At 37.1% G+C, this 22,104-nt stretch overlaps 1 protein-coding gene and 1 pseudogene across 4 annotated transcripts in view; both read right to left on the bottom strand.

The window, feature by feature from the left end:
- Dock3 (dedicator of cytokinesis 3) overlaps positions 1-22,104 on the bottom strand; it is a 465,111-nt gene that overhangs the window by 362,167 nt on the left and 80,840 nt on the right. For all 4 annotated transcript variants that reach the window (XM_041676723.1, XM_041676726.1, XM_041676724.1 and 1 more), the window contains exon 3: positions 1,084-1,124. In XM_041676723.1, coding sequence (XP_041532657.1) covers positions 1,084-1,124 — 41 coding nt within the window. The remainder of the gene's footprint in view (positions 1-1,083; positions 1,125-22,104) is intronic.
- LOC121464133 lies at positions 13,049-13,444 on the bottom strand (annotated as a pseudogene).

Below are 22,104 nucleotides of genomic sequence, written 5' to 3'. Positions count from 1 at the left end.
CAGGAATGCAGATATCCACAGCCAAACATTAGGCATTGCTCAGGCAATCCTTCGGAAGAGGAAGAAGGACTATAGGAGTCAGAGGGTCAAGGACATCACATGAAAACTCACAGAATCAACTAACCTGGACTCACAGGGGCTCACAGAGAATGAACTGGCAACCAGGGAGTCTGCATGGGACTGACATAGGCCCTCTGCATATATGTGACAGTTGTGTAGCTTGGTCCTCTTGTGGAACTCATAACAGTGGAAACAGGGCTTGTCTCTGACTTCTTTGTGGATTTTTGGGACCCTATTCCTCATACTGGATTTGCCTTGCCTAGCCTTTATACAAGGGGAGGTGCCTAGTCTTACTATAACTTGATATGCCATGTTTGGTTAATATCCCTGGAAGGATTAACCTTTTCTGAATAAAAACATAGGAAAAAAGGGGAGTGAAGAGGGGAAGTTGTATAGAGGGACTGGGAGGAAAGAAGGGAAGGGAAACTGTGGTCAGGATATAACAACAACAGTAACAATAATAATAACAACAAACATTAATAATGTTCCTAATTATAACTACTAATTAAAATATATCTTATTTTAGTAAGCGAACATTAATTATAGACTGAACACATAAAATCTAATATATAACATCAGTATTCTAAGCATTCTTATTTAAGTTTACATTTAAATGAAATTTTAATAGCAACTGAAAATGCTTAGTTAAGCATTATTTTCATCTTCCTATTTTGCATCTTAGCAATAAATTCATCTAACTAGACATGTGGTTCCACAGCACTAAAACTATAAATAAATCAATTTAGTTTTTGTCAAGTCTTGAAGATAAATGACTTAAAAGTATGAACAGGCTTCTTCAAAATAAGCATATAGCTATAACCACATTTGCACTTTTCTGTGATTTTTTTGAAAAATCATTTTAATACTGCCTGAGCCTTAGAATATTCTTATACAATTCTGCCAAAAAGATGAGTGTAGCTACTATAAAGGATTAAAGATGAAGTAGAAAACAGTTGCTATGACTGTTACTAATATACAAGGCAAAATACACACGGAGGAACACAATGATAAATTCTCTATTACCTTCACATTAGGCTTCTTTGTTGAAACTCCTCTGTACCAACCTAAAAAGATATTAAAATAATGTTACTGTCATTCTATAAGAGCTATAATATAGTAATTTTAGAAAAGGCAGATAAAAGTGAAATTTTCCTTACTATGCTTTGGCTTCATTAGGATCTACAATGAAATGCTAGTAGTTTACTCAAAAAGGGTTTGTTTTTATTCAGTTTTGTTTTTATGGCAGGTAAGAAATACAGTGCAGACTGTTTCCTGATTCATTAATTCTCTCATGCAGCATATACTGTATTATTCACTTGTGTGTTGGTGGTTGTTGTTTCTGTTCTGTCACTAGAGTCAGTATTGCTACTAGTACAGAGATCACTCTTTCCTTTCGGCATTCATATGCAGCAATATGAACAGAAGGTTCAATTACACAACAGAAGTAGAATTTTCAAGCAAGGGAAATATTACAGCCATCCTTTCTCAATTCTATTATTTTCAGAGTTTTGCTAAAGTTCACTTGCATCTGATAGGAAACAGCATGTAAAAATATAAACCAAGAAAAGTACTTACAAAAGGAAAATAAAAGTAGAGAGTATAAATGAAAGCCAATATTAACTGAGAACTTTTGTTATTAATTTTACATATTGCAATTGAGGGCAGTTTCCATGTACTAATCTTCATATCTCATGACAGTGCTATGAAAGGGGGAAACCTAATTTTCTCACAAGAAAACAACAGATTAAAAAAAAAGAGAAATTCAGCTTTTTTCAGTAACAACAGCTCAGACAATAAATTTCAATAACTAGTTTCACAAACTGAGTCTCAGTTTCTTCATTGATCATTTTAGATAATCTTCAGCACGTGGGAAACAGAGGCAGGCAGATCTCAGTTCCAGGACATCCAAGGCTACACAAAGAAACCCTGTTTCAAAAAACTTTAAAAAAAATAAAATAATAATCTTACAATACCTAAGATGAATATATTAAGACATCACATGGCAGAATGAGTCTTTTAAAACCTTGAGGATAAATAAATAAATAAATAAATAAAGCCATGAGAATGCTCTAAAGCTACAGTATTCAAAGCTATGGGGTACTGGGGAAAATAGGCAAACAATCTACTAAATAAAAGATAAAATCCATAAACAGACCCACACAAACTTCAACTGACCCTTGATAAAGAAGCAACGGCAATACAATAGGAAAAAGATATTTTTTCACAAATGGTGCAAAAACAACTGGTATCAACTTGGAAAATAAATATATACATACTCGCTCAGCCCAGTCCCCAACTCGGGCAGTGACCCCCCTCCTCCACCAGAGGCTAACCAGTTTTCAGAGGTCTAGGTAGACCATTGATCAGCAGACCTCCCCCACTCTCTCAGTGCCCCTCCCTACCCTATTCCCTATCCATCCTCCCTTCTTTGTCACTAATTCCCAGGCCCCAATTCAGGCAGAGACCCCCTACTCAACCAGAGGCCCCACCAGCCACCAAAAGCCCAGGTAGGCCATCTACCCACAAACTCCCTACTCTCTTGGTGTCTCCCACCTTATCCCCAATCCTCCCACTCCTTCTTGTTGCTATGTCCCAGATCCCAACTCAGGCAGAGAGCTCCTGATCCACCAGAGCCCACACTTCTCTGGTCTCAGAAGACCAGAGAAGATACAGAAACTAAGGAATAAAACACCCATCCAACAAAGACAAACCCAGAAATCAGCAACTAGACCTATAATCACTCAAAATCCAGATGCCTAAACGTCAGTGTAAGAACTCAATCAACAATAGCCAAGGCATTAGTCAACACCAGAGTCCAGCCATCCCACTACAGCAAGCCCTGAATATTCCAACACAGCTGAAGCACAAGAAAACAACCTTAAAGACCACCTTTATGTAGATGACAGAGGTTCTTAAAGAGAAAATTTTAAATTCCCTTAAAGATATTGAGAAAAAGACAATCAAAAAATTAGAGGAAATCAATAAATTCCTTAAAGAATGCAAAGAATAAACAAAAAGTTGAAGGAAATAAATAAAACTGTTCAAGACCTGAAAACTAAATACAGGCAATAAAGAAAACACAAACTGAAGGAATTCTGGAAATGAAAATCTAGGCAAGAGAACAGGAACTACAGAGGCAAGTTTCACCAACAGAATACAAGAGATGGAAAAGAGAATCTCAGGCATTGAAGACACAATAGAAGAAATGCATACATCAGTCAAAGAAAATGTTAAATCAAACAAAACATCCAGAAAGTCTAGGACTCTATGAAAAGACCAAATCTAAGAATAACAGGAATAGAAGAAGAAGTGTCCCAGCACAAGGGCCAAGAAAATATTTTAACCTAAAGAAGGTGATACCTATAAAGGTACAAGCAACTTACAGAACATCAAATAAATTGGACCAGAAAATAAATCCCCCTCGCCACATAACAATCAAAACATTTAACATAAAGAACAAAGAAAGAATATTAAAAGCTGCAAGGGGAAAGAGTAAATAATGTATAAGGGCAAACACGGCTCTGGTAGGCCTTGTCCTTCCCCCATTCCCTCTGCCTTGCTAAACTCCATTAGGTCACATTCCTAAAGGTAGTCACCAAGGTCTATTCCCTTATTTGGTCACTTCCTACCCCTAAGGCTGACTATCAAGGTCCAACTATCAAAATACTGAAGTCCAGAAATAAAAAGCCCCCTTTTGGTAACCCTAATTAACCTGTCCAATTAAATACCTCATCCTGACACAGGGTTTCCCCATTTATCTTTATAAACTTACTAGTATTCATAACAAATAATTGGAATCACATTCTGGGAGAGACATTGGTACTCCATGCTTCTTGACATCACTTTACTGACAACAGCTAAGAAGAGGAAGCAATTAAACATCCATCCAAATGACTGCATGCAAAAAAATATGATAAACACATACAATGAAGATTACTTATCCTTTAAAAGAAAAACCCTTGATTGTAAGGCAATACAGATTAATTTTATGGATAATACACTATGCAAAAATAAGTCAGTCACAGAATGACAAATGTTCAATGGTTCTGTTTATATGAGATTCAAAACAGCCAAACTCATAAAAGTAAAAATTAGAAGAGTAGGTATCAAGACAGGGTGGAAAAGGAAGTTGAAGAATTGCTAGTTAACAAGTGTGGTGGTTTAAACAAGAAACATCCCCCATAGGCTTATGTATTTGAACACCTGGTCCACAGTTCTTGGTGGTATTTGGGGAGGTAGTATAGCTTTAATGAAAAAAATATATCACTGTCTCCTCTCTATCCAGAGGCACTCATTTGTCCTTTGAGGGCAAATATCCCTTCCCCCTCCCTTGTTCCTTTTCCCTTTTCCCTCATTCTGTACCTCCTGTCTTTGTCTCTTGTTCCCTGCTCTCTGTCCCTCTGGGACAAATAAATCTCCTTTGTGCTAAGAACTTGGTCTTGGGGTGTTTTGTGCCAATACTGTTCCTTTCATTGATTCCATGACTCATATTTGACCTACAGGATTACCCCTAGCCCAGTTCTTACACATTCAGACCTTCAGGCACTGGCTTTATCTTTCCAATAATGGCTAATTGGCGTGTTTTCCCCTGAACGCCTACATTCCTACACTCCTAATTAGCATATTCAATTAAGTTTGCTGTGGTTCACAAGCTTTCCTTTAACTTTTGGTGACTGTACCACTGGAATTCAGAGCATCCCCCTCCAAAAAAAATACCTGCCGACAGTCCTGGATTTCTCCTCAGATAACTGTGTCCTTTCTCTTGATGACAAGTCTGGGTAACAACCCTTCCTTCCTAAAGAAACTCCTTATTGGCCTAGGGAGATTCATGCAGACACCCTGACTTTAGACCTACACTCACCAGCCTCTACTGATGATGGGAATAGCTTCTTCTACCCAGAAAACTTACACCCAATATTAATGGTAGACTTCAGCACCCAACAATAATTCTGGTACCTGAATGTGTATCTGCTTTCTCTTTTGTCTGCTCCAAGCCCTCTATATAACTCCTACATGCTCTGAACAGTCCACCATTTCATGTCCTATTTAAGCCTCCACATAATACAGAAATATTGACTGCCCAGTACTCTATGCCCACCAGCGATGTACCTGCACCCTGGCATAGTTCAGAGTCACAACAGCAAAATAGCAAGAAATTGGAAACAACCTGGATGTCCTTCAACCAAAGAATGGATAAAGAAAATGTAGCACATTTACACAATGAAATATTACTCAGTAGTTTAAAAAATGGCATCATGAAATTTACAGGGAAATGAATGGAACTAGAAAAAAAAATCATCCTGAGTGAAGTAACCCAGACCCAGAAAGACAAACATGATATGTATTCACTAAATAATAATCATGCTACAATCCACAGACCCAGAGAGGCTAAGTAACGAGGAGGGCTCTAGGCAGGACACATGAATCTACCTTGGAAGGAGAAATAGAACAGATTTTGTGGCTAGACTGGGGGAGGGACCAGGTATTGGGGAATGGATGGAGGGAGAGAGTACAGGGAGAGAGGAATGGAACTGGAGGACATATGCAGGGCAATGGAAACTCCCTGGAATCTACGAGAATGATCCTAGTGAGGATTCCTAGTAACAGAACATATGGAGCCTGAACCATCCATCTTCTGTAACCAGGCAAGGCTTTCTAGTGGAGGAACTGGGACTCCAACCTAGCCACAAAACCTTTGACCTACAAGATGTGGTAAGGCAATGGTGGGCCAGAACTTGTGGGAGTGGCCAACCAATGACTAGTATAATTTGAGGGCCATGTCAACCAATGACGGGTCTAATTTCAGGGCCACAACACAAAAGGCAGTCCATGCCCAGCACTGCCTGCATGACCAAGAACCAGAGCCTAGATAGCCCAGAGACCTAGGACAGAACCAAACACAACTGGCAAAAAAATAAATAAATTTTAAAATAAATAAATAAGATCAATGGAATGATTCCTAATGATATTCAGTTATACTTGCTGATCAGTGCCTAGTTCAGACATAAGAAAGGCTGCTTCTGGCAGCTGATGGGAGCAGATACCGAGATCCACAGCCACACACCAGGCACAGAGTAAGCCCAGGTTGGAGGTCTCCATCAGGCCCCTCCCCTCAGAACAATGGAAAGGCCACAGATTCAAACAAGCAGGGCTCATGCGAGCTCACAGAGCTTAAGTGGCAATTACAGAACTTGCATGGGTCTTTGCTAATATATATTAGGGCTGTTAATTTGGTGTTTTGAGGGGATTCCTGACAGTGGAATCGGGTGTCTCTGGTTCTTTTGCCTGCTCTCCTTTTCCTCCTAACTGGTTGCCTTGCCCAGCCTCGATGTGAGCGTTTATGTGTAGTCTTGCTGAGTCTTGTTGGGCCACATTAGGCTGATGTCCTTGGGAGGTTTGCTCTTTTCTGGGGAGAGACAAGAATGGGGGGAATCTGTAGGAGACTGGAAGTAGGGAGTAGGTAGGAAGAAGTGGAGAGAGTGGAAATTGCATTCAGGATGTACTATACAAGAGAATAAATTATGAGTATATGGATACACACACACACATGAGAGAAAGAGATTCTACCTTCACAAAAATTAACTCAGCTGGATCATACATCTAAACATAAAGTGCTAACTATAAACTCTCAGACGACATCACAGGAGAAAACTCCAGTAATATTAGGTATGGTGATGATTTTTAGATGCAAACCCAAAAACATGATTCATGAAATAATAAGTGAACTACACAAAAATCTAAAGTTTCTGCCCTATGAAAGATAATGACAAGAAAGTAACATGGGCCACTGAGTAGGAGGATATCTTTACAATGATAAAATATCTGATAAAATATCGTTACCTCAATTATATATAAAGAATACATACAATTCAACATGAAGAAAATAAGTAGCCAACCAGGTGTGGGAAAAGAAAGAAGGGGAGAAGAGGAGGGAGGAAGAAGAAATGTGAATAAAGGTGAAGAGAGGAAATCAAATTTAAAGATAGGTAAAAAGAGCTAAACATTTTACCAAATAAGATGATAAATGGTAAAATAAAAATAGTCATCATCAACTGACTAAGGAGCTGCAAATTAAAACAATAGGATACAACTGCACACAGAATCACCTAAAACTGGAATACTGGTAACACAAAATGCTAGGAAGAACATAGTGTTTGTTCATTTATTTATACTACATGAGGAAAACAAAAAATACCATGTCCCCTTGCAGTCAAACCTTTTCCCAAACCTTTCCCCAAAGCCCTGGAAAGTACTGATCTAAGTAGCTTCAAAAAAAAAGTATTATCAGCTAGGGAAGGGGAGGCAAACCTTGGGAGACAGTCAGAGGCCAACCTGGTTTACACAAAGAAACTCTGTCTTAAAAAACAAAAAAAGGGGGGGGGTAGTATTATCATTTTCTCAGATTTGACCTCTGTGAGGATCATAAGCATCATACTCACTGAACTTCAGTTATCATACTTTTATTTTATTTTATTTATTAGCATGAATTACCTAAAATACTACTGAGGCAGAGTGTACTATTTCCATATATATATGGTGTGCAGTGATAAAATCTAACCTTTTTTCTCAATTTTTACCTCAGTGAATACATTTCAGACCCTTGCAATAACTTTAATTTTCAGATTAATTTTTTTAAACTTCTAAATATGAGAAAGAATGAACAGTAACTGTCTTTCTGTGTCTAGACTGCTGCATGTAACATGATGTCCTTCCTCCAGCTTTACTCAGTGTATTACCAATGACAGGACTTTGATCCTGCTATTGTAATAATACTCTATCATGTATACAAAACACATTTTCTGTCTCAAATTCATTTGTTTATAGATATCCAGGTTGAATCCTTATTTTAGCTATTATGAATAGTGCAGCAATAAATATGTGTACACATGTACCTCTTTGTTACACTGACTTCATCTCCTTTGGATAGCAACCAAATACAGGAATAAATGAATCATATGGTAATTCTAATTTTATAGCTTTTTGAGGAATCTCCAAACTGTTCTCCATAATAGATGTACTGATTTACACTTCTACCAACAGTACATAAGAGTTGTTTTTTTCTCCATAACATTACCATTTTCTGTTATTTTTGATCTGTTTATAATATCTTCTAATTGGAGTAACATGGGATCTCATTTGTAGTTTTGATCTCGATTTATCTAACAATAATACCGAGCATTTTTCAAATACTTGAAGGCCAATTTTATTTATTTGTTACACCTGTCACCACAACCACAAGTCACATCAAAATTACAACTAAACACACACACACCAAAAAAAAAAAACCTAAAGATTTCACTTGGAGAAATAACTGTTCTTGTTTCAAGTATTGTTTCTGGTAACTGAACAACCTCTTATATGTAGGTCTTCTTGGCTCAGGTGCTTTACTACATATATGTCAGAACATCACTCACAGTCTCCTTCCTCAAAACACTGAAAGAATGAAACATATATAGGGTTCCCACCAGCATAAAGCTCAAAGATTCTACAGGCTGAGGACTTCATGGTGAAATACTGCCTAGGTTGGTCTACATTAGCAGACCTGTCCACTTACATTTTTCCTTTTTAGTAATAGCCATTCTAACAGAGGTATGGTAGCACACTAGGATCTGATTTCCATTTCCCTGATGATTTGTGATGCTGAGCATTTTTCACATGCTAATATGCCTGGCATCTTTAGTTTTCCTTTGAGAAACTGATATAGGATTCTCCTCTGTATGCTGTGAATATGTTTTATTACCATTGGTTAAAAAAGAAAGCTGCTTCAGCCTATGACAGAACAGAATAAAGTCAGGCAGGAAATTCGAGCAGAGATATACAGAAAGAGTAAGTACAGTCAACAAGACACCATGCAGCTACCGAAGGAGACAGACACTGGAATCTTACCAGTAGGTCACAGCCTCGTGGTGATACATAGATTAAACAAAATGGGTTAATTTGAGGTAAGAGTTAATAAGAAGCCTGAGCTAATAGGCCATGAAGTGTTGTATTAATATAGTTTTCGTGTGATTATTCAGGTTTAGGCAGCCAGGAAATGAACGGGCAGTCTCCCCTTTCAAAATGATGCCCACTGTCTGGGGCATGGATCCATAGAAGACCTTAAAAAAAAAAGAGGGCTACTAGATCCACAAAAACAGGAGCCAAGCACAGTTTTTTTGGTAACTGCATTTTTTTTCTGAAGATGAAAAGAATTCCTGACTCAGCATTAGCAGCAAAACATGCATGTCTTCTTTAAGAGATGGTAGCTCTGGCTCTTTGGGGAAGTCCTGCACTTAAATGGAGTTTGTGGGCAGAGTGCTACAAGTTGCTTAATGGTGACATAGATCTGCTGCGTCCCTGAAGCTAGGGTAATGAGCATGGATTGCAGAGTTGGCAGCAAACATACCTCCGCCATATTTAGAAGGCCAAGAGAAGCAGAGTCAGCATGCAAGGCCCCTGTGACCAAGCTGATTACCATTTTTAAAACACTCCTGGTCATAAAATGATTATATATATATATATATATATATATATATATATATGCACATTAAGACAGGTTCAGATGAAAAAAAAACCTCTGAATGGGTCACAGTCTTGGATGAATATGCATTGGCTTATGTGAGAGAAGAAAGAGTACAGAAAGTTGTAGATTAAAGGAGTAAAGATAATTAAATATAAAGAAGTAGTAGAGAAAAATAAGCCACATAAAGATAAAATATACAGAGAGTTTGGAATATATATATATATATACATATATATATTATGGTGTTTTCTTTGAATTTTTGACTAAGCTAAGTATAGAGAGACATTTCATTGTACAGTCTGCTAAGCTAAGCCAAGATATATATTTTAAAGGCATCTTGACTTCAAAATTTGAGTCTAAGGATATGTTTACTTTGGAAAAGAGGTTCTGCTTTTGTTTCCACAGAGGATGGAAACCTGTGGATTTCTTCCAGGCTAATGTGGTTTGATAGAACAAGTTCCCCAAAAAAACTTTCCATGAACCCTAAAAATACTTTACCCAACAAATAGCAAGAAACAGTTTGGAGAAAACTATGCTTAAATTCCAAAAGTGGTTGTTTATAAATGTTTATTTTCATTTAAAGGGGGTTGATTGTAAGTGATTAATGGTCACAGTCAATTTGTATAAAAAAATATTAAGGGATATATGATACACACATGAATACTTTGCATTGGTATATATTCCTGCTCATGTTTAAGGTATTGTGTTTGTATAGCTCACTTTTAAGAAGTAATGTATAATTTAAAATCACAGATTAATATAGTCACCTATAATAGTCAAACTGTAGTCATGTTAGTTAGGTTTTCCAAATGGATAAAGATACATTTCAGATAGATAGGTATTCTTTCTAGATGTATAGAGATATATTTCAAGTGGATAGGTACTCTTCAAAGCTTTCAAAGACATACAGAATATGCCATTTAAACTGTTTTGTTAACATAGTACTTTTCTTTTTTTTTCTTTTTTTCTTTTTTTTTTTCTCTGTAGCTTTGGTGACCGTCCTGGAACTAGCCCTTGTAGACCAGGCTGGCCTCGAACTCCCAGAGATCCGCCTGCCTCTGCCTCCCGAGTACTGGGATTAAAGGCGTGCACCACCACCGCCCGGCTAACTTAGTACTTTTCATGTCCATGAGACACATCTGCTCTTAGCAGCACCAATCTACTTCAAGAGGATGATGGGCATTGAAGAGGTTCCTTATGAAGTTTCTTAGCTATTTAGGCAAGAAATTGCTCTTGCCTGGACTGTTTGATGGCATGCTATATAAACTGGACACACAGGACCCACAGGAAAATGACTGTTGAGCTTGCCTAAAGAAGATGAGACAGTCCTTCAGTGCTCCTGCTTCATAAAAGACTGTGCCAGACATTCTGCAGGACACAGAAGAAAGCAACTGACGAACTTTGTCATTACAAGGCAGAACAGATCTTCAAATTTCCTGCTTCATGGAAAAGTTTGATGGATACTATTGGCCTATTGGCTGAAGATGGATACTCCAACATTAAGAAGAACTTTGGGTGACTGTCTCTGTCAATTCTAGAACTTTGGAAGTTGCTTGTAATGCATTTCCTGTTTACTTAGATAATATATCATTCTGGGGTCTTTGAAGACAGATTACTATAGTTTTCTTTAGTTATGATAAAAAATGAATTAGATATGAAAATTTAGACTCACAAAGACAGAATAAATGACAAAGTATTTTTCTTATTTTGCCAAATGTAAATGGAATATTATAACTGTAATTCTTGCTGGATATGTTTTGTTATATGTAATTTTACCATATTAAAGTTAAAACCTTCCTTTTTATTTAGACAGAAAGGGGGAGATAATATGGGATGTCCTTGTGTATGCTGTGAATATATTTTATTATCATTGGTTAATAAAGAAGCTGCTTTGGCCTATAGCAGAGCAAAACATAGCCAGGCTGGTAGAGATAAAGAGAGAGAGTAGTAAGAGTCAAAGAGACGCCATGTAGCTGCTGAAGAAGAAAGACACTTAACTGTAGGCCACAGCCTCGTGGTGATACACAGATTAATATAAATAGGTTAATTTAAGATGTAAGAGTTAGTTAGGAATACACTGAAGCTATTGGCCAAACAGTGTTGCAGTTAATATAGTTTCTGTGTGATTACTCATGTCTGAGTGGCTGGGAAATGATCGAGCAGTCTCCATTTACAATTAAGATATATCATTGCAACAAAATGACAATCACTAGATGTGAAACCAGAAGAGATGAGTATGAAGAGTTTCCATACCTACAAAAAACAAATGACTCTTTCAATATTAATCAGGAAATATTTCTTCTCCATAAAACCTGTCCACAACTATCCATAAAGCTTGCACTATTCATATGAATCCCCATATTTGGGTATATTATCTGTATGTATGAACATGTGTGCATGCATGTGCATGTGTATATGCAATGTGTATTGCACCAGTGGATGTGGTCAACCAAAGTGGACACTGGGTGTCTTCTCCAATAACTTTCCACTTACTTTTTTTGAGACAGGGTACCTCACTGAACCTAGAGCTCACCAACTCATCTGAACTGGCTAAGTAAGCTCCACTGATCTACTTATCTCCACCTCTCCAACAACAGGATTACAAGAATGCAGTCCTGTACCCACATTTAGTTGTGGATTCTAGGGATCCAAGCTCAGGTCTTTATGCTTGCACAGCAAGGGCTTTACTGACTAAGCCATCTCTGAAGCCATACAGTCCCATTTTCACCAGTGAAATATCTTATAATTCTAACCACAGCTCTCATTCGGCTTTTACTTACAACTCATTTTCACATAAAATACTATCTAAAGCTACCCATCTGTTGTCTGTCTTTTTATCAAGGCTTAAAAAGAAACCAGCTAAAACCAAAATGCAAAAAGTAAATCAGAGATATAAGAGACTAAAATAAACTGAAATGTTTCTTTTGATTTGGTGTCCCAAGCACACACTGGACTAGTAGGGGGAATAAAATGTTCTTTTTATACTGTTTATTATTAAGGGTAGAATTTTTTATAAAAAGGCAAAACTAGGTGTCCTCTAAACCAGGTATACCAAAAAAATCTTACAACTCCTTCACTGATATAAGAAATAAATAAAACATTTTATTCTGAAAAGAGTCAAGCAAAGAGCTGCCACAAAGTAAATGAAAAACAACAACAACAAAAAAAAAAAAAGAAACAAAACCCTAAGGTTGAAATTCCATTTTGAAGGCATAATATCAATGACAATCAGAATGACCCTTAAAATGATTTTAAAGCCTCTCAAATAAATAAAATAACATAACAATGAAAAAAAGGTAGAAGAGGTAACAATAAAGCCAAAAGCTCTAATGTATTAAGTGGACCTGTTTTGACTCTTCTATCATTAGTCTAATTTGGAATAGAAACAGCCCTATGCTGTATAAATTTATTCACTCAAATATTATAATTCTAGTAAGAATGGCTGAAAAGTGAAGCATTTTTTAATGAGAAAAAATATTTATTTATTCATTTCTTGCATTTGAAGTAGTCTTTGATGACATACTTGGCCAGAGATTCTCCACCATAGTCCTTAACTACTACACAACTGTAATCAACCACTTTCCATAGCTTCCCTTTCAATCAACTTTATAGAGGCTTACCCATTCCCCTAGTCTGTTGCTGTCATCAACTTCAATTAGGTTGATTTGGTGCTCACCACAAAGTGCCTCCACCAACTTGACATATGTAGGCTCATCACAATTGGATGTAAGTATACAAAGATGGACTTGGTGCTTGTCTAAGGCTTTAGCAGCTTCACAAATGCCATGTGCTAGTCCATCATGGTAGGGGCGATCTTCAGCACTTCTTCTAGAACAACACTGACGTCCTTACACTACCAGCAGCAATGCCTTCCTCTGTCATGGTGGTGGATTATGGGTGAGGATAAATCTTGAAGGCACTGAGACTTCACTTCCATGCAATTCAACAGCAGCACGGGAAGAGCCAAGTGAAGCATTTCTATTTCACTACAAATATTACTAGTTACATTCACTAAAAAAATAATAAATTTAAATACGTTTAATAAAACTAAAATTTAATGTGTATATTTTAAAAATCTACATTAAATACTAAAAACATAAAACTCTTTAAAAAGACTCTACACATGCACTGTGGCACATGTGACCATACACAAATACCACACTCTGTTCAAGCACACACAGAGGTACACACAATAATAAATAACATAAATGTTATGGGTAACCAAACATGATTAAATAGTAAGGTATGAAATCAAACTAAATTTCTGAATATAGACATTAATTCTTTTATACTAGGGGTTTTAAAATTTAAGAGTGCAATGGTCACTTTCACTCTACTGTGAAAGAATACCTGACAAAGTAACTTAAGGGTGGATTTATTTTGGCTCATGGTTTGAAGAGATACAGTCTATTCTAGCAGGCATAAGACAATTGGTCACACTACCTCCAAAGTAAGGTAACAAAGAAAGATGTATGCCAGCATTCCGCTAGTTTCCTCCTTTTTCCCTTTTTAATCCCGGACCCCAACCCATTTAGGGTGAATTTTCTCTCCTCAGCTAAATTGCAGCACATAAATGCCTTCAAATGCATACCTAGGGATTTCCTAAGTGATAAGATTAACCATCACAAAAAGTTATTTACAGCACACTCTACTTAAGCAATTGGGTCACAAAGAAAAAGAATATTATAGGAAGCCGTTTTAAGTAGAAATAACCATGTTAGGCTAATGAGCAAGAAGCAAACAAAGGGTTTTAGAAGACCTGAACTGACAATACTTTCAAATATAATAATATTCTGAACTGGTCAAATGTCACTAAAGTACAAAACGCAGAAGAACCTGAGAACACTAGGTAATCACCATAGAAGAAAGAAGCACGACAGAGTACAACTGTGATTGCCATCAGTAAGTACTCAGGGATTACCAGACGTGGAAAGAGAGTTGTGTGGTTTACACTTGTCCTCTTAACTGTGGATTATATTTTACTTCGTTAGTCACACCAAATACTTCACATATAAATTAAAAGTCACTTCAAATCAAGTTGTAAAAATAAATAGGGTTTGTTTGGTTTGTTTCACTTTAATTCTGTTATATTTAAACAAGCAAATAAATAAGAGAAATACAAATAAAGAAGAAAATCTATTTGAAAAAATGTTCTGCGACTTGATGTAAATATGAGATTAATTTGTGTGAAAGACATAATTATTTTAAAAACATGCATGAAAAGTAGTAATGACTTAGCCTTGTGCCACATTCTGTGCTAAAAGTTTTAACATCTATAATCTCAAACATTGATGAATATCACTTGCCTAAATATACATTATTGTTTAGATTGTGAAACGGACTTTGCTAGTCACCCAATGCAAGTGAAGCCATATTATGCCAAAGAGGCAAAAAGTACCACTACAATTGCTACTGACAGAGAGGTTGCAGAACAATGTGAGCAGTGTTAACTCAAAGAATGAAGCCTCTCTACAGACCAGGCCATGTAACAGTCAACAATTAGCAGTCAAACCAGGTGCAAACCAAGCAAGTGAGATCAAAAGTACCAAATGTAGCCCAGGGATAGTACCCCTTTGAGAAGTTTCAAGCCTTTTATTTCAAAGGTGTAGCATATATTTTTCACTGACAAAGTAAAACAATCCAAACTTACTGACCCTTAACTACTGTAACAAATATCCATGTAGACAGAGATTACAGACAAGCATGTGATATTTACAAAACAAATACAATCTCTTCTTCATCCCATAATTTAAAAGTCTGGTTTAAATTTTTGAGAAACTGTCAGGGCTGATAAGATGGCTCAGCAGGTAAAACATTTGCTGCACAAATCTGGTGATCTGAGCTCAATCCTCAGCACTATGCAAAGGCAGAAGAAAAGAACCAATTCCACATGTTGTCTTCTGACCTCCACCCAGGCACCAAGGCACACATGCCTACACATACAGTAATAATAAAAAGAATTTTAGTTTTTTTGTCTTTGTTTTTGGGAGGGTTTCTTTTTGTTGTTGTTGTTTCTTTGTGTTTTCAAGACAAGGTTTCTCTGTATAACATCCCTGGCTGTCCTGGAACTCATTTTAATAGACTAGATGGGCCTTGAACTCACAGAGATCTGCCTGCCTCTGCCTCCCAAGTGCTGGGATTAAAGGCCTGCACCACCATGCCCAGCTTAGTTGTTCCTTTGTGAAGGACAGACTGGAGTGACTGCACATTCTAAAAAAAAAAAAATCATGTTAAGAAGCCAACTGTGGATTTGAGGTCAAAAACAAAACCAACAACCTTTAAAAATATATTTTCTTACTTTGGTACATCAATAAAAATATGCATAGCCTTCAAATTCATGGTCTCTTTTCCAGTTATATAACTAATAATAGGCAAGAAAGTGTCAATCACTTATAAAACTAAGAAACTTCTAGCAGAATCCAGTCCCCAAAAGTGGGAACATAATTATTCAAAAGGCTGACTTTGAAAATTATCTTTCCATTATTTTCACTGAAAAGCCTAAAGAAAAATCTTGTATATTTATTCACATAATCTAATGCTATTTTAAGTCTTCATTTATGACCTATTACTATAAAAGATGATAATCAGCAAAAACTAAATATGCATTCAAAAACTGAGATTTTTTTTCCAAATGAGTCATTTTCTCTTGAAATTATTCTGGAGAGCCCTAAACAAATTTGAATAATACTGCCACTGATCAAAGAAGACATTTACAAAATTCAACAATGAAAATGTCTTTAAAAATACACTAAGAGCTGGGTAGATGGCTCAGTAGGTAAAGTATTTACCATGCAATCATGAAGTTTAGATCCCTGGCACCTAGTAAAATGTCAGGTACAGCAGCATTCATCTGTAATATAAGTGCTGGGGAGGCAGAGACAAGAAGATCTCTGAGCCAGCAAGCTTACCCAAAGTCAGTGGGCTCAGGATCAGTAAGAGACTATCTCAAAAACAGGTGGAGGAACAACTGAGGAAGATGCCAGATGTCTACTTCTGACCTCCACATGTATACAACAAATACAAATAAATTTGTGAAATTTCTGGTTCCTTCTCTAGTAAACTACTTTGAAAAAATACAAAAACTTTTAAAAGTACATGAAAAATATGAAAGAACACAAGCACAAATACCACAGAGAGGACTTGAGGCACTACAGTCCATAAGAAAGGAAATTGTATAGGAATGAGCTCCTCCATTCACCCGATATTTTTCTCTGAGGATATCACATTAAAAAATGGTAATCCCATTAAGATAATAAGGTTGAAATTTAAGTCTACCAAAATAACACAGTCTTCAAGGATAAATTCCTTGAAGAAAGTGAATTACAGTCAATCCAAATTTTTGTATATAATCTATTCCTATGACTACCAGTTTTATAAACTGGTAGCCATGGAAGGGTTCCAGGAAAGCAGCAGATCTGAGGTTAAAGGGCTGGGCAGATCCACTTTAAGAGAAAACAATAACCCAGTGACTTTTCAACAGAAACTATGCAAATCAAGTATTAATTAAGTAAAATTTATTTTTTATTATTGTTTCTATGGATATGATGTGTGGGTGGATAGATGCATGTGTTTCACAGCACGTGCATGGAAATCAGAGGGCAATTCTGTGTGGTTGGTTCTTTCCTTCTCCCTTTACACGGCTTCCAAGGATTGAATGCAGGTCCTTAGGCTGGCATAAGAAGCACTTTTATCCACTGACCCATCTTGCCAGCCCAATTATGTAAAATCTCTAAAATGTTCAAATATCTATCAAACTAAAATTCTCCACCTAGGGAAAACAATAACAAATTGAAAGGAAGGTCACAAAAGCAGGGGTTAAAAAAGAAAGCAGTCAACCTGCACTAAGAAAATGTTTAAGGTAGAAAGAAAATGAGCCTGATAAACTTAGCAAATGAGAAAATAAAGGAAAAGCACTGGATAGGGTTAATGAATGTGAAAACACAAACAGAAGAAAAATATCTGATGAGAGGACTGAGAAGATGGCTCAGTCAATAAAGCTCTCGCCTCACAAGTGCGAGGACCTGAGTTCAGATACCCAGAACCTATTCAAAAGGCCATATGTGGTAGTTTGCATCTGCTGTAGTGTAAAAAGGGCCAGTGGAAGAAAATCCTGGCCTGAGAATAGAGCCAAAGAAATACACCCTGCCCCTAACCAATTCACAAATTGAAAACCAACCAATTCCAGACCACAAAACCTAACCAATCCCTAAATACAAAATCCATCTAATCTCTGAGTTTGTCACAAGCTCAGGAACTGAGAACCTGCCAATCCTCAACCCTGCAAATCTTCACCTTGTAAAGCTCCTCCCCTAAGAAATCCTATATAAGCCCTGTTCCGTTTAGGGCTGCCCTTTTCAGCACTGCCAGACGGCGCCACTCTCCTGGATTCCTCCCTCCCAATAAATCTTGTGAGGTCTATGGTAACAAACAACTTTCTTTGGCTGGAGTGGAGCAGAGTAGAGATGTAACAACTTTCGATGGAGCAGAGCCAGGCTGCAACCGTTCTTGCCATTGCTCGAGCAAACGAGCAAACGGTTACACTTCAGGGAAGCTGAGCAGAGCTGTAACATGTCTCTGGAGCAGAGCAGAGCTGTGACAACCTCATGGGGGAAATCCTCCCCTGCTCGTGCAGATCTATTACACTTGCACTAGAGAAACCTTTCTCAGAGCAAGGACTTTAACACTTTGCTGGGTCACCAGAACAGAGTTGTAACACTTCTGTTGCAGCTATCCCTTCAGATACCTATCCCTTCACAGCTGTAAGTAATTCTCAGCTTCCAGCTACCAGGATACCTTCCCCTTCGGGAAGATGTAACACTTACTGGTATTCCTTGGCTTCTGACTGCCAGGATACCTTCCCCTTTGAAGCTGTAGGTAATCCTTGGACTCTGACTAACAGGATACCTTTTCCTTTAGAGCTATTAACACTTACAACACTGGCAAGATGTGAAGCAGAGAAAGATGGATACCTGAAAGCTTAAGTCCTGGTTATATAACAAAGCTCTGGATACCAAAAAACCAATACCAGAGGTTGTCCTCTGACACCCACATGTATGCCACATACATGTAAGTAAGCAAATAAATAAATAAGAGCAATATAAAATATGGGGGCAATTTAATTTAATCACTATAACTGTTATATATTGTTTGACAGTATAAAAGCATAAAGTACAAGTTTTACACTCTAAAATCAACATATATATTTTACACTCTAAGGCAAATGTTCCAAACTTTTGGCATTGTAACATAGTGTTGTCATCAACAAATGTATTGGGCCATATTCATTAGACATTCTGAGTGACAAGTACAGGACACAGGCTGCAGGTTGGATATACCTGCAAAGGTTGCAGGAGGAGGGGAGTCACTTTCTTCAGTTGTAAACTACCCACTAATAAGATACTCAAGTAAATAACCTTCACTCATGTTTGTGCAAGGTAGGAGACTCAGTAGACTGATCACCACCACCACCACACACACACACGGGCGGACAGAGGACAGACGGACGTACAGGCAGATGGACGGATGAATAGATGTAAAAGTAGAAGGGGTTTTGCTGGGAAGCAGATTTTCAGCAAAAGAAGAGGAGAAAAAGAGGAAAGGAGTTGAAAGTGACTAAAATTCATATGAATGTGTAAAACTGCCGGGCGTTGGTGGCGCACGCCTTTAATCCCAGCACTCGGGAGGCAGAGGCAGGCGGATCTCTGTGAGTTCGAGACCAGCCTGGTCTACAGAGCTAGTTCCAGGACAGGCTCCAAAGCCGCAGAGAAACCCTGTCTCGAAAAACCAAAAAAAAAAAAAAAAAAAAAAAAACAAAGAGTAAAAACTTAAAATTTAAAAAAAAAATCTCAAAACTTCTATCACAGCAAGAGAAAGACAGCCACAAAATGAGATACATTTCATCCTCAATCCCAGTACTTGTGACTAAAATTTCCTATGCCTTTTGAGGATATGGTGCATAAAGGAGATTAGTACTCAGCTATTTATTAGCACTTTGGGTCTCAAGTATGGTATGCTTCCACTCTTTCAATTCCTTACAAACTTTCCATATCCTGTGGATACATTTTAATACCTGTATTTCATTTTTATTGCTTTCAAGAGAAAAGAGTAGATGTAGCTATTCAGTACTCCACTATAAGCCAGGTGTTGTGGTGCACACCTTTAGTCATGGCACTCAAGAGGCAGTGGGAGGCCGATCTCTGAATTCAAGGACAACCTGATCTATAAATTGAGTTGCAGGACAGCCAGGACTATACAGAGAAACTGTCTTGAAAAACAAAAACCTCCCTAACCCAAAAGTTTCCAAACATTCTTTTCAACATAGTAACAAATTTGCATACTTTAATAAGAAGACTTTTACTTGCTCAGAGAATTCCAAATACTTTTTGACTAAATCTCAATGTCATTTTAAAAATAATAATGATAGGAGCTGGGGAGATGGCTTGGAGATAAAGAGTACTGGCTGTTTTTCCAGAGGTCCTGAGTTCAATTCCCAGCAACCACATGGTGGCTCACAACCATCTGTAGTGAGATCTGGTGCCCTCTTCTGGCCTGCAGGCACACATGCAGGCAGAACACTGTATACATAATAAATAAATAAACCTTTAATAATAATAATAATAATACACCAAGGTCCCTAATAACATGACAATATTCATCTAGGTGGTATAAACTAAAACCTGTTCTTACAATGCCTATTAACTTAAGGCCACAAATTGCAAAATGAACTAAAGATCTGATGTAAAATCCATACATTTTTTTTCTGAGTTTTAATAGTAACATCCAAGGAACTATAACAGAAAACTTCTTAGAAATGCCAACTATGGTATACCTGAATATAAACTGAGATTTTTCCAAATAATAGCAAAAGGATATTAGTTCATTTAATCACATAAAATTTCCATGAAAACAAATTGCATTCATTTCTTTTCTTCTTGCCATGACAGAACTTGACAAAAGCAACTGAAGGAAAAGAAGGGTTTATTAGGGATCCCGATTTAAAAAGGAATGCAGTCTATCACACTAGAAAAGACAAGATAGCAGAAGCATGAGACAGCAGGCTAGTCATAAAGAAAAAACAAAGCTGGTATTTGACTAAGTCCTCCTTTTTATTGAACTGAGAACCCTAGCCCATGGAATGGTGCACTCACATTCTAGGTGAATCTTCCTTCCTAACTGCTCTCAAAACAGCCTCACAAACATGCCCAGAATAATTACAAGTACCTATTTTTATTATCTTACAGAAAGAAAACTTGAAGACTAGAAAGATTATTAGGCTCATTGCCCTAAAATCATCCACAATAAAGCTATATAGAACTCTGATTTCTCAAGGTTCACTTTCACTATCACCTCCACAAAATCAAGAGTATATACAAATAAAAATACAAGATAAAAGAACAGTGACTAGCTAAGACCGCTAAACACAAAGGATATCTATCAGATTGAGTTGCTAGAAGCCATTCATCAACTTACAAGAAAGATGTGAGAGATTATCAATGTCACTTTGAAACTCTAATAAATTTTATTTCAAATACACCCACAAAACTACAAAACAAATTAAAACTCTCCTCTGCCCAGCAGAGCCTATCCTCAAGCTTCAGGAGAAAGTAAACATGAGCCTATATAAAATTTCAAACCCTGGAGCTTCTTTTTATGATAGTCCATAACCTGTTACTAACTTAAATTTACATAGAATATACATGAATGAAAGTTTTGCTTTTGACAAGAAAACAATGGTTCCAAACTAACACTATCTTTAAAATTACATTGACAAATACACTTAATGATCTCCAGGGAAAAGACATGTTCCAAACAACCCAATAGATTTTAAACAAGGACCTCAGGGTCCAAGCTCTCTTAAAAGTCATATTTTGACTCCATGCCCATTTTTGCTGATGTTCACACTGAGGCACATAAAAACTAGTAGTAATAAGTGACTACAATAAGATTATCTCAGGTTTTGACTCTATAAGTGCCCATATTGCTTAAAAAAAATACGCTTTTCAGAATGACAACTAAGGACAGGCAACAGAAGTCAAAGAAGCTGGAGACACTTTATGAAATGCATACATTTCATTTCAGTTAAGCCCCTTCCTGTAATATATAAAATTTCAACACCACCTTGAACTGCTGAGTCTAAGGAGGGAGGGTGGAGATTACCTTCAAATTCATAGGATTAAGTCTAGCCCAACAATATCCTAAAACCAATCTGAATGCCTCTATCCTAAAATTCAGATTCATTAGGTATTCATTGAGTAACTTGTATGCTATGGAAAATGTTTTTTACATACATGCATAACCACCTCAGTAAACTGTAATTTTACTTCAGTGTTAAGGTTTTGAAAACCAAAGATCAGAAATTCAAAAAGATGGCATAAGAGTGTATGGAACACCAGCTTTTTTTGTTTTGTTTTGGTTTTTTTTCTTTTTTATTACTTTATAAATAATACGAATCAAAATTTCCACTTCCTCCCCTCCTCCCACTTCTCTCACCTTCCCCTCTCCCCCTCCAGTCCTAAGAGAGGGCAAGGTACCCTGGCCTGTGG

Source organism: Microtus oregoni, unplaced genomic scaffold (assembly GCF_018167655.1).
Source record: "Microtus oregoni isolate MIOR12 unplaced genomic scaffold, Mior012 000028F_ref0000031, whole genome shotgun sequence".
NCBI lineage: Eukaryota > Metazoa > Chordata > Mammalia > Rodentia > Cricetidae > Microtus > Microtus oregoni.
Note: the sequence above shows the minus strand (reverse complement) of the source record. Positions and strands in the feature narration are given on the sequence as shown.